Source organism: Sinohyriopsis cumingii, chromosome 3, assembly GCF_028554795.1.
Source record: "Sinohyriopsis cumingii isolate HCF-2022 chromosome 3, ASM2855479v2, whole genome shotgun sequence".
Lineage (NCBI taxonomy): Eukaryota > Metazoa > Mollusca > Bivalvia > Unionida > Unionidae > Sinohyriopsis > Sinohyriopsis cumingii.
Genome location: NC_142963.1, coordinates 62,133,116 through 62,157,848, shown reverse-complemented (window position 1 = coordinate 62,157,848; position 24,733 = coordinate 62,133,116). Strand labels below are relative to the sequence as shown.

The following is a 24,733-nucleotide window of genomic DNA, read 5'->3' as shown; positions in this document are numbered from 1 at the left end:
TACAAAAGAGATGGAGTGGTTTTATTGTGTAGATGCTTAAACATTTACCCAACACTTAAAAAAAAAGAAATGATCTTATCTTGAATTCTTGGAATTTATTTTTGACCAGTCCCTTTGAAGTACTATCTTGATTTGTTTCTTTCCTCTGTATCCTAGATTTTACTTCCACTTTACATACTATTGTCTGGTGTGAGTAGCGTAAGATAACATACTGGTCTTGGAGTGTGTGTGTGTGATTTGGACTTAAAACATAGCTGTAACACTCTTTCAGTCATATTGCTATGATGTTTGCAGTGTGACAGTTTATATTAATGTCTAGCACTGGGGCATCATGCCACGGACATGTAGCATCATGACCCACCCAGTCATATTAGCCTCACACCAGGCCAACCAATCCTGACACTAACCTCTTAATATTGAGCACCAAGCGAGGCAGCTGCTAGTACCATTTTTAGTTTTTGGTATGATTCAGCCAGGGTCTGAACCCATGACCTCCCACATGTTGTTGTTTTAGGTTTAACACATTTCAGTGCATGACAGACTATACATGGCAGCCAGTGTATCTGGTTGAGGACTATCGCAGGAAAATCCCAGCAAGAACCACTGACCCACGGGAATCTACTGGGAAGCTTTCTGACACCACAATGGCTGGGCCTGCGACTTGAACCCATGCAGACAGAGTTGAGATGGGAGTGATTGATAAAGGCTAGTGCTTTAGATCACTCTGCTACTCAGGACCCCTACATGATGAGTGCAGATGAGTCTAAATATGTGTGCAAGAAAAATATAAATTTGGAAATCAACAACTTTCATTCCAAAAGAGAGACAGACATATTTGTGTGATGCATGATTAAAATTTAGTGTAAAAATACAAACTAACCAGAGAGAATCCAATATGTCTTGTTAATGTGAATGAATGGAGTTTCAAATAAACTTAACACTTTTTGAAACTCATTATTACATTTTCTCAATGAGACCTGTCTAAGCTGTGTGCATTTATTAGTAATGACTGCATGAATTTAAATTATGAATGGTCAGGACAATGTAATTTAAGAGGCACACAAATGAGTGAAAATGATGGGCACATAATAGTTTTAAAAATAATACTGCACATTTTGTAAGTAAGCTTTATTTCAAATATATACATTTAAGATTTGAAAAACATAAAATTTTCATATATTGGCCAGAATGATTACAAGTATTACTCACTTATAAGGTGGCAACAACTCTGAAATACATAGAACGCTGATCTGCTATTGCATAATGTGCCAGCAGATCAAGGTCTATATTTTTTGTACCACTAATCGGCCTTAACAAATTGCATACTCAGATCTGCCAGTGAAGTATGTGATGGCAGATCTAGGTCTATGCAGTTTGTAGTTGGATTTGACTTGCAAGCAATCAAGATGGTATATATTCCTTGCTGCGAACAATACAAGAATTATTAGATTATCTGCCTAGCTCCAAACACTTCTGAAAGCCATATTTAAAAGTACACCTTTTCTAAATAAAACTGTTACAAGAGTTTATGGACTTTTTCAGCAAGAAGCAAGCTTTCTCAGCTAAATAGTGACAAAAAGTTAAATTACGTATTAATTATTTATGCAAAACAATGTTACGAATTACTCTTTGGTTGTTGGTAATTGATCTACAGAATTGTTAATATTTGTGTTTCCATAATTTCAATCTTTTCTGCTTTTAGGTTCAGTGCCATTGCATGCACTATTGCATGGTTTTAAAACTGGATCAACAGATCACTGATCCCACATTAAACTTTGTATATTTAGGTTCTGGATGTAAAATTCTGAATATTAAAAAAATGAATTCACATTGCAAACAACATGGGGCAAAAATGCAGCTTTCTACACAAGATTTCTTATAAAATACTTGAATTGCAAAAATTGAAATGACCATGCAAAAAACAAGAAAAGGCAAAACCTGCAGCTATACCCAACCTGCCATCTAATAAACTCAATTATTTGCTCGTTACTTTATGACATGTGAAGATTCACTTATTAAATGATCACCTGTGAATTTATTCTTTCACTATCTATGAAACAACTTGGGAGCTGGTTTTATCAAAACTTAGCAAACTATGAACAATTCTCGGAATAAAGATCAGCACGTCACTAAGATCCCCCTTTACATTCAAATCATCTTCCTTTATTTTCTGCTTTGAACAGGATGATTTTATAGAAAATATTTACAAATGCTGTACATCACAACCACTGTTACAAAGTCGCAATTTGTGACCCAAACACCACAAGGAATAGGGTAAAAGAATGGACATAAAATTAATTTATGATGCGGTGGGGTGTTATATAAAAGAAATTAGAAGCTGAACCTATTCATGCATTACCATTCAAAAATATTCTCAATTAACATACACTATGGTACCTATATATTTAATGTCGACAAAGAATTCAATAACTCAGTGAATTCACTGAAATATATGGAATAAACTTGAATGAAAATCTTTTAAAAATAATTTTTACAAAATTATCTACAATGATAGATGACAATTTCAAAACTTTTTTTTTCCCTTAAAATGCTACAGAAACAACTTTGTATCCATGCCAACATAGTCAAGATCTGCATCTAAACATATCAGTGTATATAGTCATCCCTTTCATGTTCTCATAAGTACTGACAGTATGTATTATTTCAAATAAATACTGGTATGTAAAGAGAACTGCAATTTTAAATGAGATTCCTTGTTTTTCAAGCAGATTTAAGTTCAGTGCAAAATTCCTACATTCATAATAGTTTGTGTACTATATAATGCACTATATACTGTATTATATAATGCACTACATACTGTATTATATAATGCACTATATACTGTGCTATATACTGTAGGATATAATGCATTATATACTGTACTATATAATGAAATACATTCTGTATTATACAATGCACTATATACTGTACTATATAATGCATTACATACTATATTATACAATGTGCTATATACTCTACTATATAATGCACTACATACTGTATTATACAATGCACTATATAATGTACTATATACTGTGCTATATTCTGTAGGATATAATGCACTATATACTGTACTATATAATGCACTACATACTGTATTATACAATGCACTACATACTGTATTATACAATGCACTATATACTGTACTATATAATGAACTATATACTGTACTATATAAAGCACTACATACTGTATTATACAATGCACTATATACCGTACTATATACTGTACTATATAATGCACTACATACTATATTATACAATGCACTATATACTGTACTATATAATGCACTATATAATGTACTATATAATGCATGATATACTGTACTATATAATACACTATATACTGTACTATATAATGAACTACATACTGTACTATATAATGCACTATATACTGTACTATATAATGCACTATAAATTGTACTACAACAAGACATTTCAGGTGATTAAAACTTCTCAATTGGATAAATGGGGGAAAAATAATGGTTACATCCACATGTGTGACTAAATATATATAAATAAATCAAAAAAATCAAACACCATTGTTTTTTTTCTTCAAAATAAAATGTTATATTCTGAAATAGTAAAGTTTATATGTACAAAACAGACATCAAAACCAGCTTCCATACAAAAAAATATATAACTGACTTTTCTGTTATAGAAATGCATGTAAAAATTCATACCTACAATCAATAGTTTTTAATGACCAAATGCAATGCTTAAATCTGTCAGAATTTATAAAGCTATAACTAATATAACAGAAAACTCAAATGGTTACAAGACATGCTAAAATCTTTTATCAACCAAATCAAAACAAAAAGCTAAATTCTAAAGATAAAGTAAGAAAAAGATAACTTTAAAGCAAGACAAAATGAATCTGTTGCCATGTACAACCAAACATCTGCTAAGAGAGTAAACATTGAAAATTTTGTAAGTCTAAAGTTTGGCTAAGGTTGTATGCCCATTTAATGTCCAACAATCTGGAAAATCATAAGACAAAAAGACTATTGGAATGGATATGAAACATTTCTATAGGAACTTTGAACAGGTATTACTAAAACTGAACCCCATCAAAGGTTGTATGCCCATTTAATGTCCAACAATCTGGAAAATCATAAGACAAAAAGACTATTGGAATGGATATGAAACATTTCTATAGGAACTTTGAACAGGTATTACTAAAATTGAACCCCATCAAATACTGTTATTTAAAATTACACCATGAAGCTCAAGGTTTATGGCAGTGCTTTAGTCTCATTACTAAGGATTAAACGAAAATTAGTTTTCCCTTACAAGTAAAGCTGCTCAGCATACCATGGTCTCTTAATACATGTATGCACAGTATAACATGGTCTCTTAATACATATATGCACAGTATAACATGGTCTCTTAATACATGGATGCACAGTATAACATGGTCTCTTAATACATGTATGCACAGTATAATATGGTCTCTTAATACATGTATGCACAGTATAACATGGTCTCATAATAGATGTATGCTCAGTATAACATGGTCACTTAATACATGTATGCACATTATAACATGGTCTCTTAATACATGTATGCACAGTATAACATGGTCTCTTAATACATGTATGCTCAACATGGTCTGTAATACATGTATGCACAGTATAACATGGTCTCATAATAGATGTATGCTCAGTATAACATGGTCACTTAATACATGTATGCACATTATAACATGGTCTCTTAATACATGTATGCACAGTATAACATGGTCTCTTATTACAAGTATGCTCAGTATAACATGGTCTCGTAAATGTATGTTCAGTATAACATGGTCTCTTATTACATGTATGCTCAATATAACATGGTCTCTTAATACATGTATGCTCAGTATAACATGGTCTCTTCATACATGTATGCTTGCTAGAACATGGTGTCTTAATATATAAATGATCACAGACCTGCCAACCCTGACGAGTCCGTCTCAGTAAGGCAGCTGATTTTTTCCGTAAGAGTGACCAGTTTTCAGTAAGGTGTAATAAAATATCAATAACTGCTACTGTAAAGCTGGAAAACGTAATTAAAAGTTCAAATCAGCAACGATAAACATTATTTTCAACTGAAATGTTGGTAAAGTATGCGTATACTTTATTTACCACTAGTACTGTTGCACAAACTTTAGTTCCAAACCCTATGCAACTCAGTGGCTTGTTGCTATCTCTCAACTTGACATAATTCTTGGAAATTCTTTTCCATTTCACATGGTGACAGCAATCGTATCTCCTGCCATGAGTCATACTCAAATTGGCACATGATGTCCAATAAATGTAACTGTGCCCATTCCAGCTTTTTTTATTCACAAGAATCTGAATACTCCTTTTTTTCTTCTGTGTTAATTATTAACACTTTTTTAGAAGCTTTATTTCCCTTTCATCTTCAATATGCATCGCTTTCTGGACGCCATTTAAATTTTTTTTTTTAAATCAACAGTTTAATCATGCAGACATTTTCCATAAACAAATAGGTGCAGTTTGAAGCATCTGTGTTGCTGCTGTAATGTTAGCCTGGTTCCCTGACTGATTTCACTAATCCTAATATGAATCCCAGATCCATATCAAACACGGATGAACCGACTATCATTTTTCCATAGTTTTTGCTTGTATGCTGTAAGTCCATATTTTAAGGGACTTTACGACAAAATCATAAGAGTTGGCAGGTCAGTGATCACTATACCATGGTCTCTTAATACATATATGCTCACTAGAACATGGTCTCATAATACATGTATGCTCAGTATAACATGGTCTCTTATTTAACACAAGATTTATTCAGTTAACACTGTCTCTTACATAACACAAATATGATCATACATAGCATTGAACTGGGTGGATTTATTTAAATGAATTTTATTTTCATATAATTTACAGTCCATTTAGAAGTGACTTCATATGAGACATGACCTGTTATAATATGGTTGTGCATTCCATTGCCAAATGAATGACAGACCTATTACATGCAACATACTAATTACAAAACTGCTAGGCTTTGAATACAGCCTGGTATTAAGCTATTTCCCATATAAAATTGTACATTTTTCAATGTTTACTCTCTGGTTCTTGTGAATAGCATTAATATGTATAATTATTACATTTTGATAATAGTTCCACATATCTATGACTTTTCTCAGTCTGATATAATCTGAAAAAAAAAAAGAAACTCCTGCTAACAAAATTAAGTGTGACTAGAGGTCATCTTGCAGGTGCTGTACAAATAATTTTAATGATGCTCATCCTGCCTGCTTTCATTAGATGGAAGCTTATAGCTTTCGCTTGTTTCCAAGTGGATCAAAGTGACCTGGAATGAGAAAAAGATTTGAAATATACTGCATTTATTGTTTTGTTTTGGCACAAGTCTGATTAGCAAAAAGTAAATCATTAAGTCCAATTAAGATTGAGCTGTCAACAAACAATAATTTTTTTTAAAAGTTATCATCTATTTGTGAAATAAAGCAGCCTAAAGGAATAAAAACACATTTTTATGTGCATCCACTCATACTCAATGAAAAGATGAAATTACTTAAGTAAGGGAGGCAACCTCAGGGATAACTTAACAAGACAGTACTGACTACATGTCCTAATCAACTGACTTTCCACAAAATTAGTTAAACAAATACTGAGACAGTATTAACTCCATGCCACATACAAGTACATCTGGACATGTCTATCTCATCTCAGTGCAAGAACAGTCTGAAATCCTGAGATTTCTGACAATGGGCAAATTTTTGGTATAAAAAAATCAGGTCTCACAAATTTATTTCCCTCTAGTTTGTAATGCAAGTAGAAAGTCAGATTATTTGTTATCAATGTAGAGTTACATCTGTCTACTTTTATGTAATACCACCCACTTTGGTGTATCTTAAATGAATTTGATGCTACAGAGCTTAGAAGTAGGGTACTACCGCCTGATGCATAAACGTGGCACCAGGGGTTAATGAATTAACAAGGTTTTTGGAAATTTCTTACAAATTGTCAAGGAATGGCTAACTTTGTACTTTATTTTGAAATGCTGAAGCACAAATGATCAATGCAAGAAATATTCAAATTTCGTCACCTCATAAAAATTAAAGTGTTATATTGTTTGCAGCACAAAACCCCTCAGTACTGAATTGTCAGAGAAAAGAAATGAAAATTGTACTCTGCTTTTAAATTGAATGTATTTTAATTACAGTATATAATAGATACACAAACCATATATGGAAAATGATGGGAGATATCTGAACTTTATTATTAGGATTAGCATCAACTTTATCATACTTGTATGTACAGATGCAAATACGGTACAATGAGAAACTACCTTTGCATCTGATCTGTATTTTGTTCCCTTTTTAATGGAAAAAGTTTAAATATGTGTAAGAAATACTAAAGTCTTCAGTAGTTCAACCGTATACATGTTATGTTTGTTACAACTTGATATGCAAGTTGTAAAAATCACAGGCAGAGAAAAGGTAACACTTATATAAACATCCACTAAATGAATGCCAGAGATAAATTTACGCCCCATAAAGTCAGAAATAAGTGTTCACAAAAACTTTGCACTTGTTCTTTATTTGAGTTTATTTGTCACATCTCACATCCACTTCTGAGCTTACAGAGACTAGCATATCGAGTTTATTGCCTGTTCATTTGTTGTTCTAACTCATCAGAACTAATATCTCTACTTTGTAAATTATGTGTGAGAAATAATTTGAAACAATCTGGTACAAAGTGCCACTTGGCATGTGTTACATACGAAGGATGCTTGCTTTTTTCACAATTCTTTCAATCCTTACTTCTTTTATTACATGCAACACAATCCGATGCAAGGCGTGCTCAATTAGCTCCAGGTGTAGCTGGAATAAATTCAGGAAAATGCCTCTCAATGGGATGTTCAGGTCGCTCACCTGCAAATTTGTATCCTCTCCTAGTAGGTTCAGACACATCTGCTGCTTCCTGAACAAATGCTTTCACTATTGTAACACAGAAACTATGGTGACATCATTTCTTCTGCACAGTGAGAATATCAGGTACAACTGATGGGAATTTACAATGCATACATTCAACAAATTGTTAAAAAAATGTTTTCTCTTCCATTTTTTGGATTTCTTTAGTACTGGATTGTATTGGTTAAACTGGTCACTTAAATCTACTCCTCTTACTGATGACTGTTACCTTTGCTATATGATAACTGGAGAACAATGTTTATATTTGTCATGATATTTCACCAGAATATGATTGTCCTTTCTGTGAAAAATACACTCATACTGCTTTTGTTTCTTTTTAACCTTCAGTGCCTCTGCAGCACCTACCCTATCTGCTCTCAAGGTTCCACATATACAGGTGTTTGTAACTCACTTTCACTTAAAAGTTCAGGTGAGGATTAATATTTGTCCATATATACTCTTTGTACCTTATTAAAAGACCACACTTGCTGAGCAAACCAATCACAATTTTCATTCTTTTACTCAACTCCTCAATTTTTAGTTCTAGTTGTTTACAGCAATTGTCAAGGTCTTCACCTGTTTTACCTGCTTTTGTAATTGTTGGATGTTCTAGTCCTTTACAGCAATTGTCAAGGTCTTCACCCATTTTACCTGTGTTTTTGTAATCATTGGATGTATCTTGCATAAAGGGTCAAATTGATTGTTCTCTGTCTGCCTGGTGTAAATTACTCATTATTTTTCTTAAATATGGGGTTGATACAACATCGTCAGTAGTCCAGTCAGTATCAAGATCAGATTTATGAATCAAACCCATTGCTATAATCAATGCAAGAAAAAGTTTCATCTAAACAGGTGTGACAGGCCTGCATTTTTCTCATGCAAAAGTTCTTCTACATATCTGCCCCATTTACTCTCTGATCTGCATATTGATTTGTTTGCTTTATTATCAAATGTAATAGGCTTGGTATTTGCCATCTCATCATTTAAGCTGGAAATAGCACTGAATCAGGAGTTGACGGACAGGACATCTTTTTCATCCAGTCAGCATGTACAGCATACTCCTTTATGACATCAGTTTCAGACTCAAAAGATCACTCAAGAGTATTTCCAACAATATTCCCCAGCTCAAATAACCCCGTCTTCTTCCAAATCGTCAAAATCATTGTCATCATGTTGAAAGAAATCATCATATTGTGCATCAGCCATTTTAATTTTTAAGCACATATTTATAAATGAGTATTTGTTGTTGTTGTTGTTGTTGTAGGGTTTAACGTCATTTTTCAGCACACGATAGGCTATACATGGCAGCCAGTATTAATGGTGGAGGAAGAACCCGGTAAAACTCCGGAAAGAACCACCGACCCACAAGAAGCTATTGGCAAGCTTTCTCACATACTCACATTAGCCGAATAAATGAGTATTTGTAAAAATTTCTTTGCTAAATACATAGTAAAGTACAACAAAATACTTGTTCTGGGTCCCAAGGTTCCAATCAATCATAGTTTTACAAGTAGTCATGGCAAGTTGAAGTAACTGGATGCATACATTAATGCTTAGATGAAAAACCAACTTCAGTCAAGATTTTAAGCACTTCAAATATTGAGCCATAACCTTGACTTGAAAGATCCCACTATGGACTGCAATACACCTTATAATGATGAATGTACATCAAGTTTCGTCTCTTAATCATAAACAAATTTAAATTGATGCAGCAGATGGGAAAGTGTGAGGAAAACCTTAAAATACTGAGCCATGACTATGATCATGAAAACAGGACCCCCCCTGCAGTACAAGGTACATCTTCTAATAATGGTATCAAAGTATACTAAGTCTGACTGCCCTAATCTCAAACAGCTTTAAACTTGTTGATAAGAAAGTGCAATGTAAATCTTACAGCATGACCATGAAGACGGAACCCCAACACAACACACCTTCTAATGACGATGTACAAGTATACCCTGTTTGCTCCTTTAATCTCAATAGCTTTGAAGTTGTAAAGTGGAATGGATAATGTCATGGAAAATGTAAAATATTCAGCCATGATCTTGAAGCTGTAGAATGGAAAGGATAATGTCATGGAAAATGTAAAATATTCAGCCATGATCTTGAAGCTGTAGAGTGGAAAGGATAATGTCATGGAAAATGTAAAATATTCAGCAATGATTTTCAAGATGGCCACTGTTACAGGCATAGTGGATGTCCGAGTGGCATTTTCATTTAGGACCAACTAGACAAAGGATGAGTGTGTATATAAAATTTCATGGCAATCTCCAAGTAGTTTAGGAAGAGCAGCAATAACAAACATGTGCTAACAGACTGACAGAAAAGGATAACAGATGACAAGCCTGATGATAAGTCTATGACCAGTAATGCTAAAATTGAAGATGCTGACCTTAAAGACAGGACTCCAAACACCCAACACATCTTCTATGTTGACATAAAGGTTGCAGTATTAAACAGACTGTGTCACAGAAGGATCAACACATTTATGTACTATGTTCCCCAAAAAGGCAGTAAAAAAAACAATTTTCATTACAGTGGATTCCTTTATCAAACTTACCACAGTGAGCGTTTCCATGCTTGCGTGTGCTTTGGATCTCATTTCCATTCAGATCAACACACCAGCAATCACCAATTCTGTCATCACACTGTTCCCTCTGGTAATACCCTTCCGAGTCACAGTGTGGGATCCACTCTTTACCTTTAAAAATGTTCAAAACATTACACATACAGAAAATAAAACAAGAGTCCACTGAAGGGGCTGATGCTCTACTGGCTATAAAGAACTTCCAGGAATTCAAAAAAAGACCTTTTCTTCCTTTTAACTCTCGAGTGTTGAAACAATCTTTGATATTTTTCAGTAATAACAAGATTTTCAAATTTGTTACTGTGAATGTCAAATTACTGTAGCATCATTTATTTTTGTTGGGCTCAATTTTTGTGGTTTAGTAAAAAAAAAAAAAAAGACATTTTCATGGGTACTTAAATTCGAGGTTTTGCCTGTAAAAGTTTGTATATTAGTAGGTAGTTAATTTCATGGTTTAACCTCTACAAATACCTAAAATAAAGAATACAAAAGAATAAAACTATGCCGACGCAAATGGTGGTTACTTTAATGTTTAAAACAATACTACCATCTGTATGAGCACAAATTAAAAACCTGGCAAGTTCAATACTTACACCATGTGTATAACATCAGCCAAAGCCGACACAGCCAACAACACTAAAACAATACTTCCATCTCTATGAGCACAAATAAAACACCTGTCAAGATTAATCACGCAGCCAAGTTTTCATTTGAGTGCTCAACATCAAAGGAAGCTGATGCAGCCAACAACACTGGGCCAATCGGTTATTAAAGTACATATGAATGATATCTTACTTAAACCACTGTCCATCAAGTTGCACTATCAGTACTTTCTGACAATCACGGAATTAACACAACGGCTTAAAAGTGGTAAAATTCAACTTAGACTCTCCCCCCGCTGAATGGATAATTGCAGCTCAGGCAACAGTGAGTGAAAGATCGGACCTAATTATCAGTGGTTTGAGAAAGCTGGACTTGTTTAATTTAGCAATTTGGGGACTATTTACCTGAGAAGCATTTGTGAGTACCATGAGACTTGACTGACACGATGGCTTTGTCCAAAAATATGTGAAGTGTGAGCTTTAATACTTTGCTGTAATTAGTGCATATACATAGTGTTTCATTAATAATACTGTTTCAAGAAACAGTTTTAGAATTTTACAGGATTTTTGTTCTTTTGGATTAAAAATGCATGGATAAAATGAAATGTGCTTTCAGAAGGATTTAAATGTTTCAACAACAGTTGTACAGGAACAAAGGATTGATCTAAATAAATAACAAACTTAATTTTCATATACTGTTATTTTGTAATATTTTTTTTCTTTCATTTTTAGTATTACTATTGTCTGAATACCTTATGCTTTTTCTCTATTTTCTCTCCAACCTTACTTAACTCACATATCAATTTTAGGCAGTGAGTGTAAAATTATGGCTATCGGATACCTTATCGAACGTGTGCATTGAAATAATATAAAATGATTTATAATTCTTATTTCAAAATGTTAAAATAAAAAATAAAACAAACACAGGTAAAAGCTAATATTTCATTACCAGATTACAGTATTGACCTTGATTTATCAAATACTAGTAGCTGTGTTAGTCTCTTGGAATGAAACGCTGTAAGAAAATGGGGGTCATCATTGCGGCTCATTTTTCGTTGGGGATTTAAATTTGTGGTTCAACAATGAAAACCACACAAATTGATCCCCCACGAAAATTGATGATACTACAGTAGTTTAGGACCAACAAGGCATCACAGTAAGTCTTCTGGTGGAAAGTTGATATGTCAACTGGCTTTAGAGAAGTAACTAAAGAAGATTTTCAATATGGCTGCCATGGTGACCATACTGGATATAAGATTGGCACCCTTTCCATTCAGGACCAACTAGACATTATAAAAAGTCTTTTGGTGAAAGCACAATATCGATATGATCAGCCATCTCGGAGATGTAGCTATAAGAAGATTTTCATGATGGCCATTGCATAAGTCATACTGGAAGTCAGAACAGTACCATTGGTACTACCAACAAGACATTATAAAAAGTCTTTCAGTTAAAAACCCATGCTGATATGACAGTTGATTCAGGAGGTGGACACTGTTTCAATTAGGACCAGCTAGGCATCACAAGAAGTCATTTAGTAAAAATCCCATGCTGATCTGACCATCCAATAAGGAGGACTAACAATGCAATGGATTTTAAAGATGGCCACTGTGGCAGTCACATTTGATATCAGGGCAGCACTGTTTTCATTTAGGAACAACTAGATGTCCATATTAGACTGGCAGCATTTTCATTAAGTCCTACTAGACTGCGCAAGTCTTTCAGTGAAAACCTCACACTGATATGTCCATCCATTCAGAAGGAGTCATGATACAAACATTATCTAGAAGTCTGCTATGGTGGCCTTATCAGACACTAAACTGGCACCATTTTCATTCAGGAACAACTAGATATCATATGAGGTCTTCAGGTGTCAATATGACCTTCCATTCAGGAGAACAATAAGATTTTCAAGATGGCTGCCATAGTGGCCATATTGGATGGCAAATAAGCATCATTTTCATTTAGGACAAAGTCTTTAAGAGGAAACTCCATGTTGATATGACATCCATTCAGGAAGAGCAGAAATAACATGAGTTTCAAGATGGGTACTGTGGTGGCCATACTGGATGTCCAAGCTACACCACTTTCATTTAGGATCAACTAGACCACATGATGAATGTGTGTGTGTAATGGCAATCCTCCAAGTAGTTTAGCTGCAGTAATGATAACAAACTTGTGCTAATTGATGGAAGACAACAGACATCACTAGAAGGATGACAGATCATTCCATAAACTCTTCTGGTCTAAGACCAACAAAAATAACAAATTTCAAAATCTTTTGACAAACTGCACAATCTTTCAAGACATAAAATTGTATTAAAAAAAAAACAAGCAAACTGTGAGTCTTAACAAGCATGTACTTCACAAAGTTCTGCCACACAATAATGTCATCAAACCATCAAGTTATTATACATCATTAATCTTTTCCTTTTGTGCCATTCTATGTATAATCAAACTCTTTACTTTAATCATATGAATCTTTGAGTTAATTTTGACAAATATGTATATCTTAAATCTATTAACAATGATAATGCAATTATATTTTTTTTACTTAATTACATTCTTGTGCATACTCACCAGCCTTGAGATCAATGTTCCGGAGTCTTTCATAACATGGTGGAACTGTCAATAAATTGAATGGGAATAAATCTTTACAATATCAATTTTACATACAAATAGTAATAATGAAAACATAATTTAACAGTTTGATCTCATCAACCCTATTTAAACTTCCTTATTTTCTTTTTCTACATTGTCAACTAGAGTACCATAAAAGGTACATAATACACCCAATGCCTTTCTTTTTCAAGGTCATGGTGATTTTAACCTTGCCTTTAAAACCTGATATTATCAAGGTTTGATTTACTTATCAAGGGTAAAAAAAATTTCTATCATTTAGTGAAGGATGTTTAAGTTAGAACTCATGTTACCAAAACAAATCTGACTGTCCTTTTCAGATCACAAAGACCTTGACCTTTGTCCTTCTGATTTAAAATTAATCAACTGACTTCTTAGTGTCATCAATGGTAACTTATCAATATTTTGGTGAAGGTATGTTTAAAATAAGTTAATGCAAGGAAACCATTTTATTTTCTTAGGTGATGGTAACCTTGAACTCTTGACCCCTAAGTCAAAAGGCTTCTTTATATCTTACCAGGCAATCTATCTGAAAAATTTGGTGAAGGTACCTAAAGCAGAAATCAAATTATTCCAGTGATGCATTCAGGACTTTGCACAACATCATTTGCTCCCATTACTTCTTGCAAAAGTGAGGTGGGGTGGGTGCAGCAGTACACATTTAAGGATGATACACTGTCCTAAATACAAACTTACTTTAAAAAAATGCCATTTTAAATTATTGCCATTGTCTCAGTCCTAGCAGAGAAGTCACTAATCTGCCTCAATGCCACTAATCTGCCTCAATGCCTCAATACCACTCATCTGCCTCAATGCCTCAATACCACTCATCTGCCTCAATGCCTCAATACCACTCATCTGCCTCAATGCCTCAATACTACTCATCTGCCTCAATTCCTATTTCATGAATATACATCAACACAATATGGATGACAACTTCTTATATAGGCTGTGCTGAAATTGCAATTGTAGAACCCCTCCAGGCAAAGATACAACATGCATGTGCAAAGTTGCAACAAAATTACTTTCACTTTTCATGAAACAATATCTTATACCATCATCATTTTTAAAATTAGATACAACATTTTGCTGGAACAGATTATATGGCACTTAAGTTGAGTCAATCTCTTATTTGCCCAGGGGTCCAACTCCATAAATTTGCTCTGAAGTGGGCCAGTGCTAAAATATTCTGATAGACCTGAATGTCTGGGGCCCTTCTCAATTCAGAGGTCCCTCCTGTATCCTCAATTCAGATCAGGTCCCTCCTGTATTCTATGTAAAGTCCCCATCTAGCCTTCCCCACCACTCAAAAAATCTAACTTGCCTGAAAAAATCTCTTGATTAGTGCTCCCTTGGCTTTAACATACATGTAATTCCTTCTGGAGGCAGGACAAAATACTGTTTTGTATATTTATGTTCATAACAGAAACCAGCCAGAACCAGTCTACCCGAACTGTTACAGCAGTCTTTGCAACACGTGCCATGATGCTTGACCGAGTTATGGGATAAAGTCTAGCATGTATACACAACAAGCTGTTAATTGATTACTTTATTGTTATAATGTGGAGAGTTTAGGCAAAATGCAGAATGCTTTTTTGAGGTATTATAATTAATAAAGGGAATAAATGTGGTCCATGAGGACTTTCAATTCAGTGATTAAAAACTGGCTGTCCTTTGGCAAAGGTGAAAAAAAGTTAGGAAAGTTAGGACCAATCGAAAAATTATTTTTGGTCTTGTTAAATTGCTATTGCATTGTTCCAGATGTTTCAAGCCAAAGTTAAATCAGTAATAATTGAGATGTGCTTTACTCCCATTTACACTAGTGTAATGCAACACTGGTTACTCCCATTTACACTAGATACTGCCACTTACACTAGTGTAATGCAGCACTTGTTACCTGTGCTTACACTAGTGTAATGCAACACTTGTTACCTGTGCTTACACTAGTGTAATGCAACACTTGTTACCTGTGCTTACACTAGTGTAATGCAGCACTGGTTACCTGTGCTTACACTAGTGTAATGCAACACTTGTTACCTGTGCTTACACTAGTGTAATGCAGCACTGGTTACTCCCATGTGCACTAGTGCAATGCAACACTTGTTACCTGTGCTTACACTAGTGTAATGCAACACTTGTTACCTGTGCTTACACTAGTGTAATGCAACCCTTGTTACCTGTGCTTACACTAGTGTAATGCAGCACTGGTTACCTGTGCTTACACTAGTGTAATGCAGCACTGGTTACCTGTGCTTACACTAGTGTAATGCAGCACTGGTTACTCCCATGTGCACTAGTGTAATGCAACACTGGTTAAACATATCAACTCATACCTATCAACATCAAAAGTGAAAAGAGAAACTGTATAAAGCAAGACACACTTCAGATGCTAATGAATGTCAACACTGCTGATCCAGTGAGAAATGAGGAAACTCACAGAGCAATCAGACAATGGCTGACCTCAGGACATGAAGGAAATTGCTTTACATGAAATATTTTGACATTTGAATAAATATACAAGTCAATTTTAAATGATTTGTTTTCATCCTTTCATTTAAAAAAATAGGACAATAGGATGCATATGGAAACTGTAATCTGGGCTTATGAAATTTTGAGTCTGGGCTTGTGATTCCTTTTTTAAGTCACCAACCCTGGGCTTGTGTCTACAAAAAATTGTCTTTGTGCCCTGAGGTGGGGAATGGTCTATTTTCATATTCACGATTTAACAAAACGAACCTATCCAATGGCTTCTGTCAGCATTTGTATAGTTTTCTTTGTTTTGTTACAGAAATATACTCCTATTTCAACCATCTTTGACAATACTATCGCATTCCAACCAACATAAATGTCAATGAACTTTAAAACACATCCACTTGCTTGCAATGCACTCCCCAGTTTAATTTCTGAATTTGGCAAGTTGAAATGTCCTTGGTCAGTCATCATGGGCAAATGTTTTCCTCTAGGATCTCTAAAGTCCTCCACAGTGAAGACCTTAAAACCCTTGAGCTCGAGTGTGAACCTGAGATTGTGTTTCAACCAATCACAAATGATGATCCTCCTGCAAGCTCATTTCTGATTGGCTGTTAGTGGAAATCAGTCTCAGTCAATTCTGAGTTGTGATATCTCCTGGTCAACTCATGCAAACATAAGAGCCTTCAAGAGTGAGTCATGTAACATAATTGTTAAAACTGTCAATGTAAATGTTATAAATCATAATAACAGTCTAATCTTACTATTCTAATTAAGGTGAAATGATTAATCAATATATTCATAAATCGATACAACAGGTGAAGAATCAATACTTATAAGTTACTGCATTTGTATGGGAAAAAGAGAACGAGTTTTTCGGATGGAAATACTGCACAACCTTGGGAGTGCAGTATATCCATCCAAGAAAATAAGTTCATGTTTTCCCATACAAATGCAGTAACCTTTTTATTATATGCTCATTTTCTTATTCTACCTAAGGCTTAATTATAGAAATAAAAATACACTACAAGAAACAAACTGAATGTATGCCGTATTCCAAACTAAATACATAAGCGCAGATTCATCATTACACAACAACATTATTAATGCACACATAACTCCACCCAGATAAATTTGATCATACGCTAGATGTAACTTTCAAAAGAAAATGGCATTTTGGTCTACTTAAAATTGAAATTTTGTGTCATATTGTGAATGAATGCACATTGCAACAACTTTTCCATTTGATCTGGATTGAATAGATTTTGGTATTTTTGTCAACTGTACAACATTTCTTGATTATGGACTGGAGTTATCTTTGCCAATTCTACATGAAATACATCGGACTGAAGCAGCGAGGGAGAAGTGTGTTGACATCTGCAAGTGTGTTTCTCTTCTGTCATTGAAATTTTGAAATCATAATGTGGGAAAAATATGAAGTCTTTTAATTGCAATTATCAAAAAGATACTATGGAATATAATGTTTATTTCATTTTGAGTGCAGTACAGAGGATGTAATTGCACTTGGAATATAGTCGAAATTACAGTACAATTTCAAAATGTGCAATCAAGCTTGAGTACCCATTACATGACTCATGTAATTTGCATTTGTAGAATGAAGTACATTTTGAGGAAATTCAGGATGTAAAACTGTAATTATATTTTTTGCCATTCTTATTACCAGCTAAAGAAGACAATTTATGCCTTGTCACTTGCATGTTATTTGTAAGGACCCTGACTGGCATCTATAGCTAACCTAAATCTGAAACACTGTATCAAAATAGTTAACGCGGAATGTGCCAAAGCAGCTGGTATGTGGCAGACCATTAAACATCTGCTTTAGTTCATTCAGAAAGAAATTTAATCAATCAAAGCGTAAAGCATCTACTACGAGAGTACATGATTTGTTTACAAAATAGTTCCTAATACACTACTGGGCACACATGACTTCAACATGAAGATGGATGTTAGTTCAATATCATAAAATATTGCACGATTCTGACAATGTAAAGTTAACAGATAAAAAAAAATGAGCACATAATGCAAAATTATACTTACCATATAAAAGTTACTTTATTCTTGAGTAGTTGTTTTTATTGAGAAAACATCTAAGACAACTATCACAGGCATATGCACTCATTTCTGTCAGCTTAACAAAAGAACTATTGCGACAACATGAACATAATATGCAAAATTCTTCAATAACTTACATGGTTTGCAATCTCCCCCTCCCACCATATCATGTCAATTATTTCATTCTGTCAGCATGTTAGCCACTGATACATTCATCAATGTAAAGGAGACATTCCATAATTGTTCTTCACGTACAATTTACATACTTTACTGATCATTTAATAACCACTTTTATGTAAAGTTTCTCTGTTGCTTTGTATCTTGTCTACCTGGAATGACACTGAAGGCTGTGCTTCATATGTGCCACATAGTGAAATATGCTACATTCAATTCTAATTGGGGCCCTGAGTGGCCGAGTGGTCTAAAGCGCTCTCTGTTACGGATCACTGCCATCTCACCTCTGTCTGCATGGGTTTGAGTCTCGGATTCGGCCAATGTGGGTATGTGAGAAAGCTTCCCAGTAGCTTCTCGTGGGTCGGTGCTTCTTTCCGGGGTTTTCCCGCGTTCTTCCTCCACCATTAATACTGGCCGCCATGTATAGCCTATCGTGTGTTGAAAAATGGCGTTAAACACCACAACAACAACATCAATTCTAATTGGTGGTTACTGTATGCTCAAGTCCAGGGTAAAACAATAACCACCAATTAGAATAACCACAACAATCACCAATCAGAACTTACTGAAGCCTATTCACTGTGTGACACACCATCAAACTCAATCCAAACAGACACAAAGCAATATATAAACTGCTCACAAAACTGACTGAAGTCATTCATGGGGAACAAGTTTGGAATGTCTCCTTTTACACAGATATGTTATCAGCAACTGACCATGCCAACATGACAGTAAAAAATTTTTAGCACAGAATTGGTGAGGGAGATTCCAAACCCCATGAGTCATAGTCACCTTATTGATTTCTAGAAGATAAGTGGGTGTTGTCATTAATTTCCTCTTTCACTGACAGAAGTAGGTGCCTGTGGCTGTGGCAGTTCTGTTGCATATGCAGTAAGTACAATATGATGGATTTGGTTGTTAATCACCTCTGCTCCCATGATCAAATTTGTTCTAGACAAGATTTTCCTTCCATGAGTTAACTGCACTATTCTTGTGTTTTAAAGACAAGATCATAATGCCTTCCAAAAATTAAGTGACAGCATAAAATAAGATACTTTTAAAACATTCATGGAGTGGAAAACAAAAGTCATGGTGACCAAGACAAGTCAAGCATTGGATCAAATGGAGCAGCCTGAAATGGCCTAAAAGTTTGAACTCAAACCACTGATGGGTAGGTTGTTTGGGAGTATTTTTTGAACTTCTCAAGGATGAGAATGGCATATGAACAGATGATAAGTCTATGTCTGTCTGTAATCTGCATACTGGAAATGCAATCAAAAGGTCAACACATAAAATGGCAACAGCCTACCACTAACAAACCCTGGAAAGCTGAAAAGACCATCAGGTTGACATGTGTATCAATAATTTATTATGTATTAGGCTTTGTATCATGAATCATACCAATATGCAGTGCAGGTGTATCATTTCACCCCTAATTCTAATGAACATTACCAATGTCTGCCAAGGCACAGCACCACTCCTGCTTAATAAGCTTATTGTCCTTGTTAAGGTCAATACTATCTAGGAAAGGTCGGATGCAAGCCTCATTGTGGTTCTCTTCAATGACCCTGAGCTCTTTGTTGCTAAGGTGATGGTCATGATCCTCATCAAGATGACGGAATTCCCACATTACAGATTTAGAACATTTGCAGTGGCCATCTGAAATGAAAAACAATCAAATGCAGTAGCCATCTGAAATGAAAAACACTTAAATGCAGTGGTCATCTGAAATGAAAAACAATCAAATGCAGTAAGTCATTTACATATGTATGTAAACAGTTTGCACACTTTTATTTCAGACTGCCCAAAAATATATTCAGTGAAATTTTGTCCTTTACCTAATATTATGAGGTCATAAAAGTTCACAATGATAATATGTGACTATGACCTGTAAAACAGCTGTAAAATTACTAGGCAGATATGTAAAGTGACCAAATTTCACCACCATATCTCAAAGGTCATTTGAGTTAACATGCACAAAAAGATCTACAAAAATTTATTAGTGACCATTACTTGATGATAAAACTTTTATAATGATAAATGATACATGATAGGCCATCAAACCCTGACCATGATAAATGATACATGATATGCCATCAAACCTTGACCATGATAAATGATACATGGTTTGCGACCAAACCATGACCATGATAAATGACCAATAATATTCTGTCAAACTTTGACCATGATAAATGATACATGATATGCAATCAAACCCTGACCATGATAAATGATGTCATCGAACCTTGACCATGATAAATGATACATGATATGCCATCAAACCTGACCATAATAAATGAAACATGATATGCAATCAAACCCTGACCATGATAAATAAGACATGATATGCCATCAAACATTGACCCCATGATAAATGATACATGGTATGCCATCAAACCTTGACCATGATAAATGATACATGATATGCCATCAAACTTGACCATGATAAATGATACATGGTATACCATCAAATCCTGACCACGAACAATGATATATGACATGCCACCAAACTTTGAATGTGATAAATGATACATGATATGCCATCAAACCTTGACCATGATATATGATACAGGATATGCCATCAAACCTTGACCATGATAACTGATACATGGTATGCCATCAAACCTTGACCATGATAAATGATACATGACATGCCACCAAACCCTGAACATGATAAATGATACATGATATGCCATCAAACCCTGACCATGATAAATGATACATGATATGCCATCAAACCTTTACCATGATAAATGATACATGAAATGCCACCAAACCTTGAACATGATAAAATATACAAGATATGCCATAGAACTGATGTATCATCATCAGATTCAATGTAATAATGATACAGCAGAAAACAGACTGGCAATATCATACAGATTTAAGATCCCCACCATGGCCCATATTTGCAATTCACTGCATTATACAGAGCACTAATACACAGTAACATGTTTTTACTATAATCATCTATATCTTAAGCATTAGTACATTTCAAATTATACATGTTTGTTAGATATACAGTCTCTAGACTATTGTCAGTAGACAAAACAATATTGAATTTTCTGCCATTAATGTGATTGCCTGTTTTTATTAAAGTGAAATAGTATAACATCAAGATATTACTGCAAGGATATCATACAAAATGGCGATATTGTGACACAAATGTAGGGTCATGATAATATCACTAATGGCCTGCATATAAAACCTGCATCTGAGCTTTGGTAATGAAGGCATTTATTTAGTTTGATAAAGATAAATGCATCCCACAGCTACATTACAAATCTGCTCAGGGTGGTATAAAAATGGTATTGACGTAAAAGATATGTAAAAACTTGAAAACTGAGAACCAACAGACACATGCAGGGATGCTGACAGGATTTTACCTAACCCACCCCTTGTCATAAAAACAAGGGGGCAGTAGAAAAAATAAGGGGTACAAGCTTGTAGAACCTTTGCATGATTTGCATTCAGCTGCACCCATACCCAAACAACTAATATAGTATGGATTAAAAAGCACATTCAAAAATAAATCAGCAGCATTTCTCCTACCCAAACAACCACAAATGAATATGGATCAAAACTCCAAAACTAATGCTCTAATTTATAATGGATTCCAAATCAGTTCCCAATCTTCATCTTTCACTAGACAGAAGGAGTTAATGAACAATACCCTTCTTTAATACTGTACAACAACGGGTCTACAGCAAAAGAGTTAAATCTGCCATAATGTGAAACTGACAACATAAAACCCTGACATATTGGATAATGTCAGCTACTGCTTATTTTAAATTCACTGGAAAATGTGACAGATTTTACTTACGACTCTCAGTTTCAATAGCCTCATGCAAGCTGGCTGATCTCGGTGCTCGGTGGTGTTTGACTGTAGCTGTCATATTATCTGGATGTTTATCTTTGTAGAGGTGATGCTGGATTCTTTTCTCAGTATGAAGCATTACAAACCAGCCATTAAGCCTCTTTCTGATAATCTGTTAGTTTAGTCATGTAAAAATTATGATCCCCTCTGTACTTAGTGATGCAGAAAGACCTAATGTGCTTTCCTGCATGTCAAAAAAGATATCTAATAAAGGCAGGAGCCACAGATTCTCAGTGGTTCCTGCATCTCAAAAGATGTGGCTAATGAAAGCAGAAGTCAAAGTTTTTCAGTGGTTCCTGCATCTCAAAAGATGTGGCTAATGAAAGCAGAAGTCAAAGTTTTTCAGTGGTTCCTGCATTTCATGAGATGTGGCTAATAAAGACAGGGGCCATGGTTTTTCAGTGGTTCCTGCATTTCAAAAGATGTGGCTAATCAAGGTTGGATACAGTTTTTCAGTGATGTGAAATGTGTAGAAATACACAGAAATATTTGTGTGATTTCATTCTGTTTGGAAAAATAGAATGAGTCTGGTATTGCATTAAGTGTATGTCAGAACCATCAAGCCTCAATAACGCACATACACTATATCAGTTACACACATACACTATATCAATTATGCACATACTATATCAACTGCACACATACACTATATCAATTATGCACATACACTATATCAATTGCACACATACACTATATCAATTGCACACATACACTATATCAATTACACACACTATATCAATTATGCACATATACTATATCAATTATGCACATACACTATATTAATTGCACACATACACTACATCAATTACACACATACACTATATCAATTACACACATACACTATATCAATTACACACATACACTATATCAATTGCACACATACACTATATCAATTACACACATACACTATATCAATTATGCACATATACTATATCAATTATGCACATACACTATATCAATTGCACACATACACTATATCAATTACACACATACACTACATCAATTGCACACATACACTATATCAATTACACACATACACTATATCAATTATGCACATATACTATATCAATTATGCACATACACTATATTAATTGCACACATACACTACATCAATTACACACATACACTATATCAATTACACATACACTATTATCAATTACACACATACACTATATCAAATGAGTTCTGTATTCTCCACTCAGAAAAGAATACGTAAATGTGGTTTTGTATTTATTACATAATTCCTCTTTAATGCATTCCAAATATTTTTAGCTGTGAATGGAATTTAAACAAAATTTGGATTTATTACAGTTCGATTCAATGTATTTAAGAATACTGATTTAAAGATGTCTGTAAAAGCAGTTCAGCCTGAATGTATGTGTGTTGCCAAAAAATACAGAATACCCAAGTAATCATAAGCAAACGGATTATTATTAAAAAGACTAAACTCAATATAAACCAAGAAATATTTGTAAACTATACATCTGTCTCAATAAATTACCTTACAGCAAAGTACATTTCTTTTGACCACTTTATACTACAATCCAAATTATATGTTTCAACTTAAAAATCATGCACAAGTAAATTACCCCACCCACCACCAATGAATATTATAATAATGTGTTGAAGTTTGTTCCATGTGGTTTTGCCAGCCATATTTGCCAGATATTTACCACTCTTATTCCTGCTCCAAGAAAAAAACATCCCAAGATTTTATTTCAAGACATGCATTCCAAGATCAGAATTTAACTAGCTCTTAAATTATCAAAATATTAAGCTACATAAAAGAAGGTAAATACATACTATTTTCTTTGACGGAACCAGTCATTTCTACAGGTATAATCTGAAAAAGGAAAGGAGCAATTTTCTTTAAACTATATTGTTGATATTCAAGGCTATCAATTAGGTTTACATTCGAGATATCTGAGAAAACAGTTTTGAGCATGAAAATGGTTATATCTTTATCTTTTGTAAACTTTCTTAGTAAACATACTTCAATACAATTTCAATAATAGATTATACAATTAAATAATCTGTCAGTGAATAACAATTATATATATATATATATATATATATATATATATATATATATATATATATATATATATATATGCACACACAGATATTGTTTATGTTCATGGTCTTTCTATCAAGAAATGTTACCAGTCTATGAATAAATTAAAAGCAACACTCAATTTTTCTGTACTGGCATATCATCAGGTAACTACAAAATTAAAATCAACCATGAAAAACTGTAGATAAACATTAAGGAAAACAGTGTGATCCCACAAAATAGTACTGCAGTGAAACTGTTTACTCCCAAGCTAACATATTTATCTCCACACTTTTATATCTAACATTACA

At 34.1% G+C, this 24,733-nt stretch overlaps 2 protein-coding genes across 2 annotated transcripts in view; both read right to left on the bottom strand.

The window, feature by feature from the left end:
• Positions 1-1,113: 1,113 nt before the first annotated feature.
• On the bottom strand, positions 1,114-22,473 carry LOC149802967 (testican-2-like). Its single transcript, XM_089952498.1, has 5 exons — positions 22,316-22,473; positions 19,945-20,151; positions 13,717-13,761; positions 10,508-10,648; positions 1,114-6,323 (listed from the first exon to the last, which is right to left on the bottom strand). The coding sequence occupies exons 1-5, from the start codon at positions 22,446-22,448 to the stop codon at positions 6,286-6,288; spliced, it is 564 nt and encodes a 187-aa protein (XP_089808624.1). The 5' UTR covers positions 22,449-22,473; the 3' UTR covers positions 1,114-6,285.
• A 1,673-nt stretch (positions 22,474-24,146) lies between these two features.
• Positions 24,147-24,733, bottom strand: part of LOC149802966 (uncharacterized) — a 41,342-nt gene continuing 40,755 nt past the window's right edge. Inside the window, exon 5 of the mRNA XM_089953860.1 lies at positions 24,147-24,212. Within this exon, the coding sequence (XP_089809986.1) occupies positions 24,147-24,212 (66 nt within the window). The remainder of the gene's footprint in view (positions 24,213-24,733) is intronic.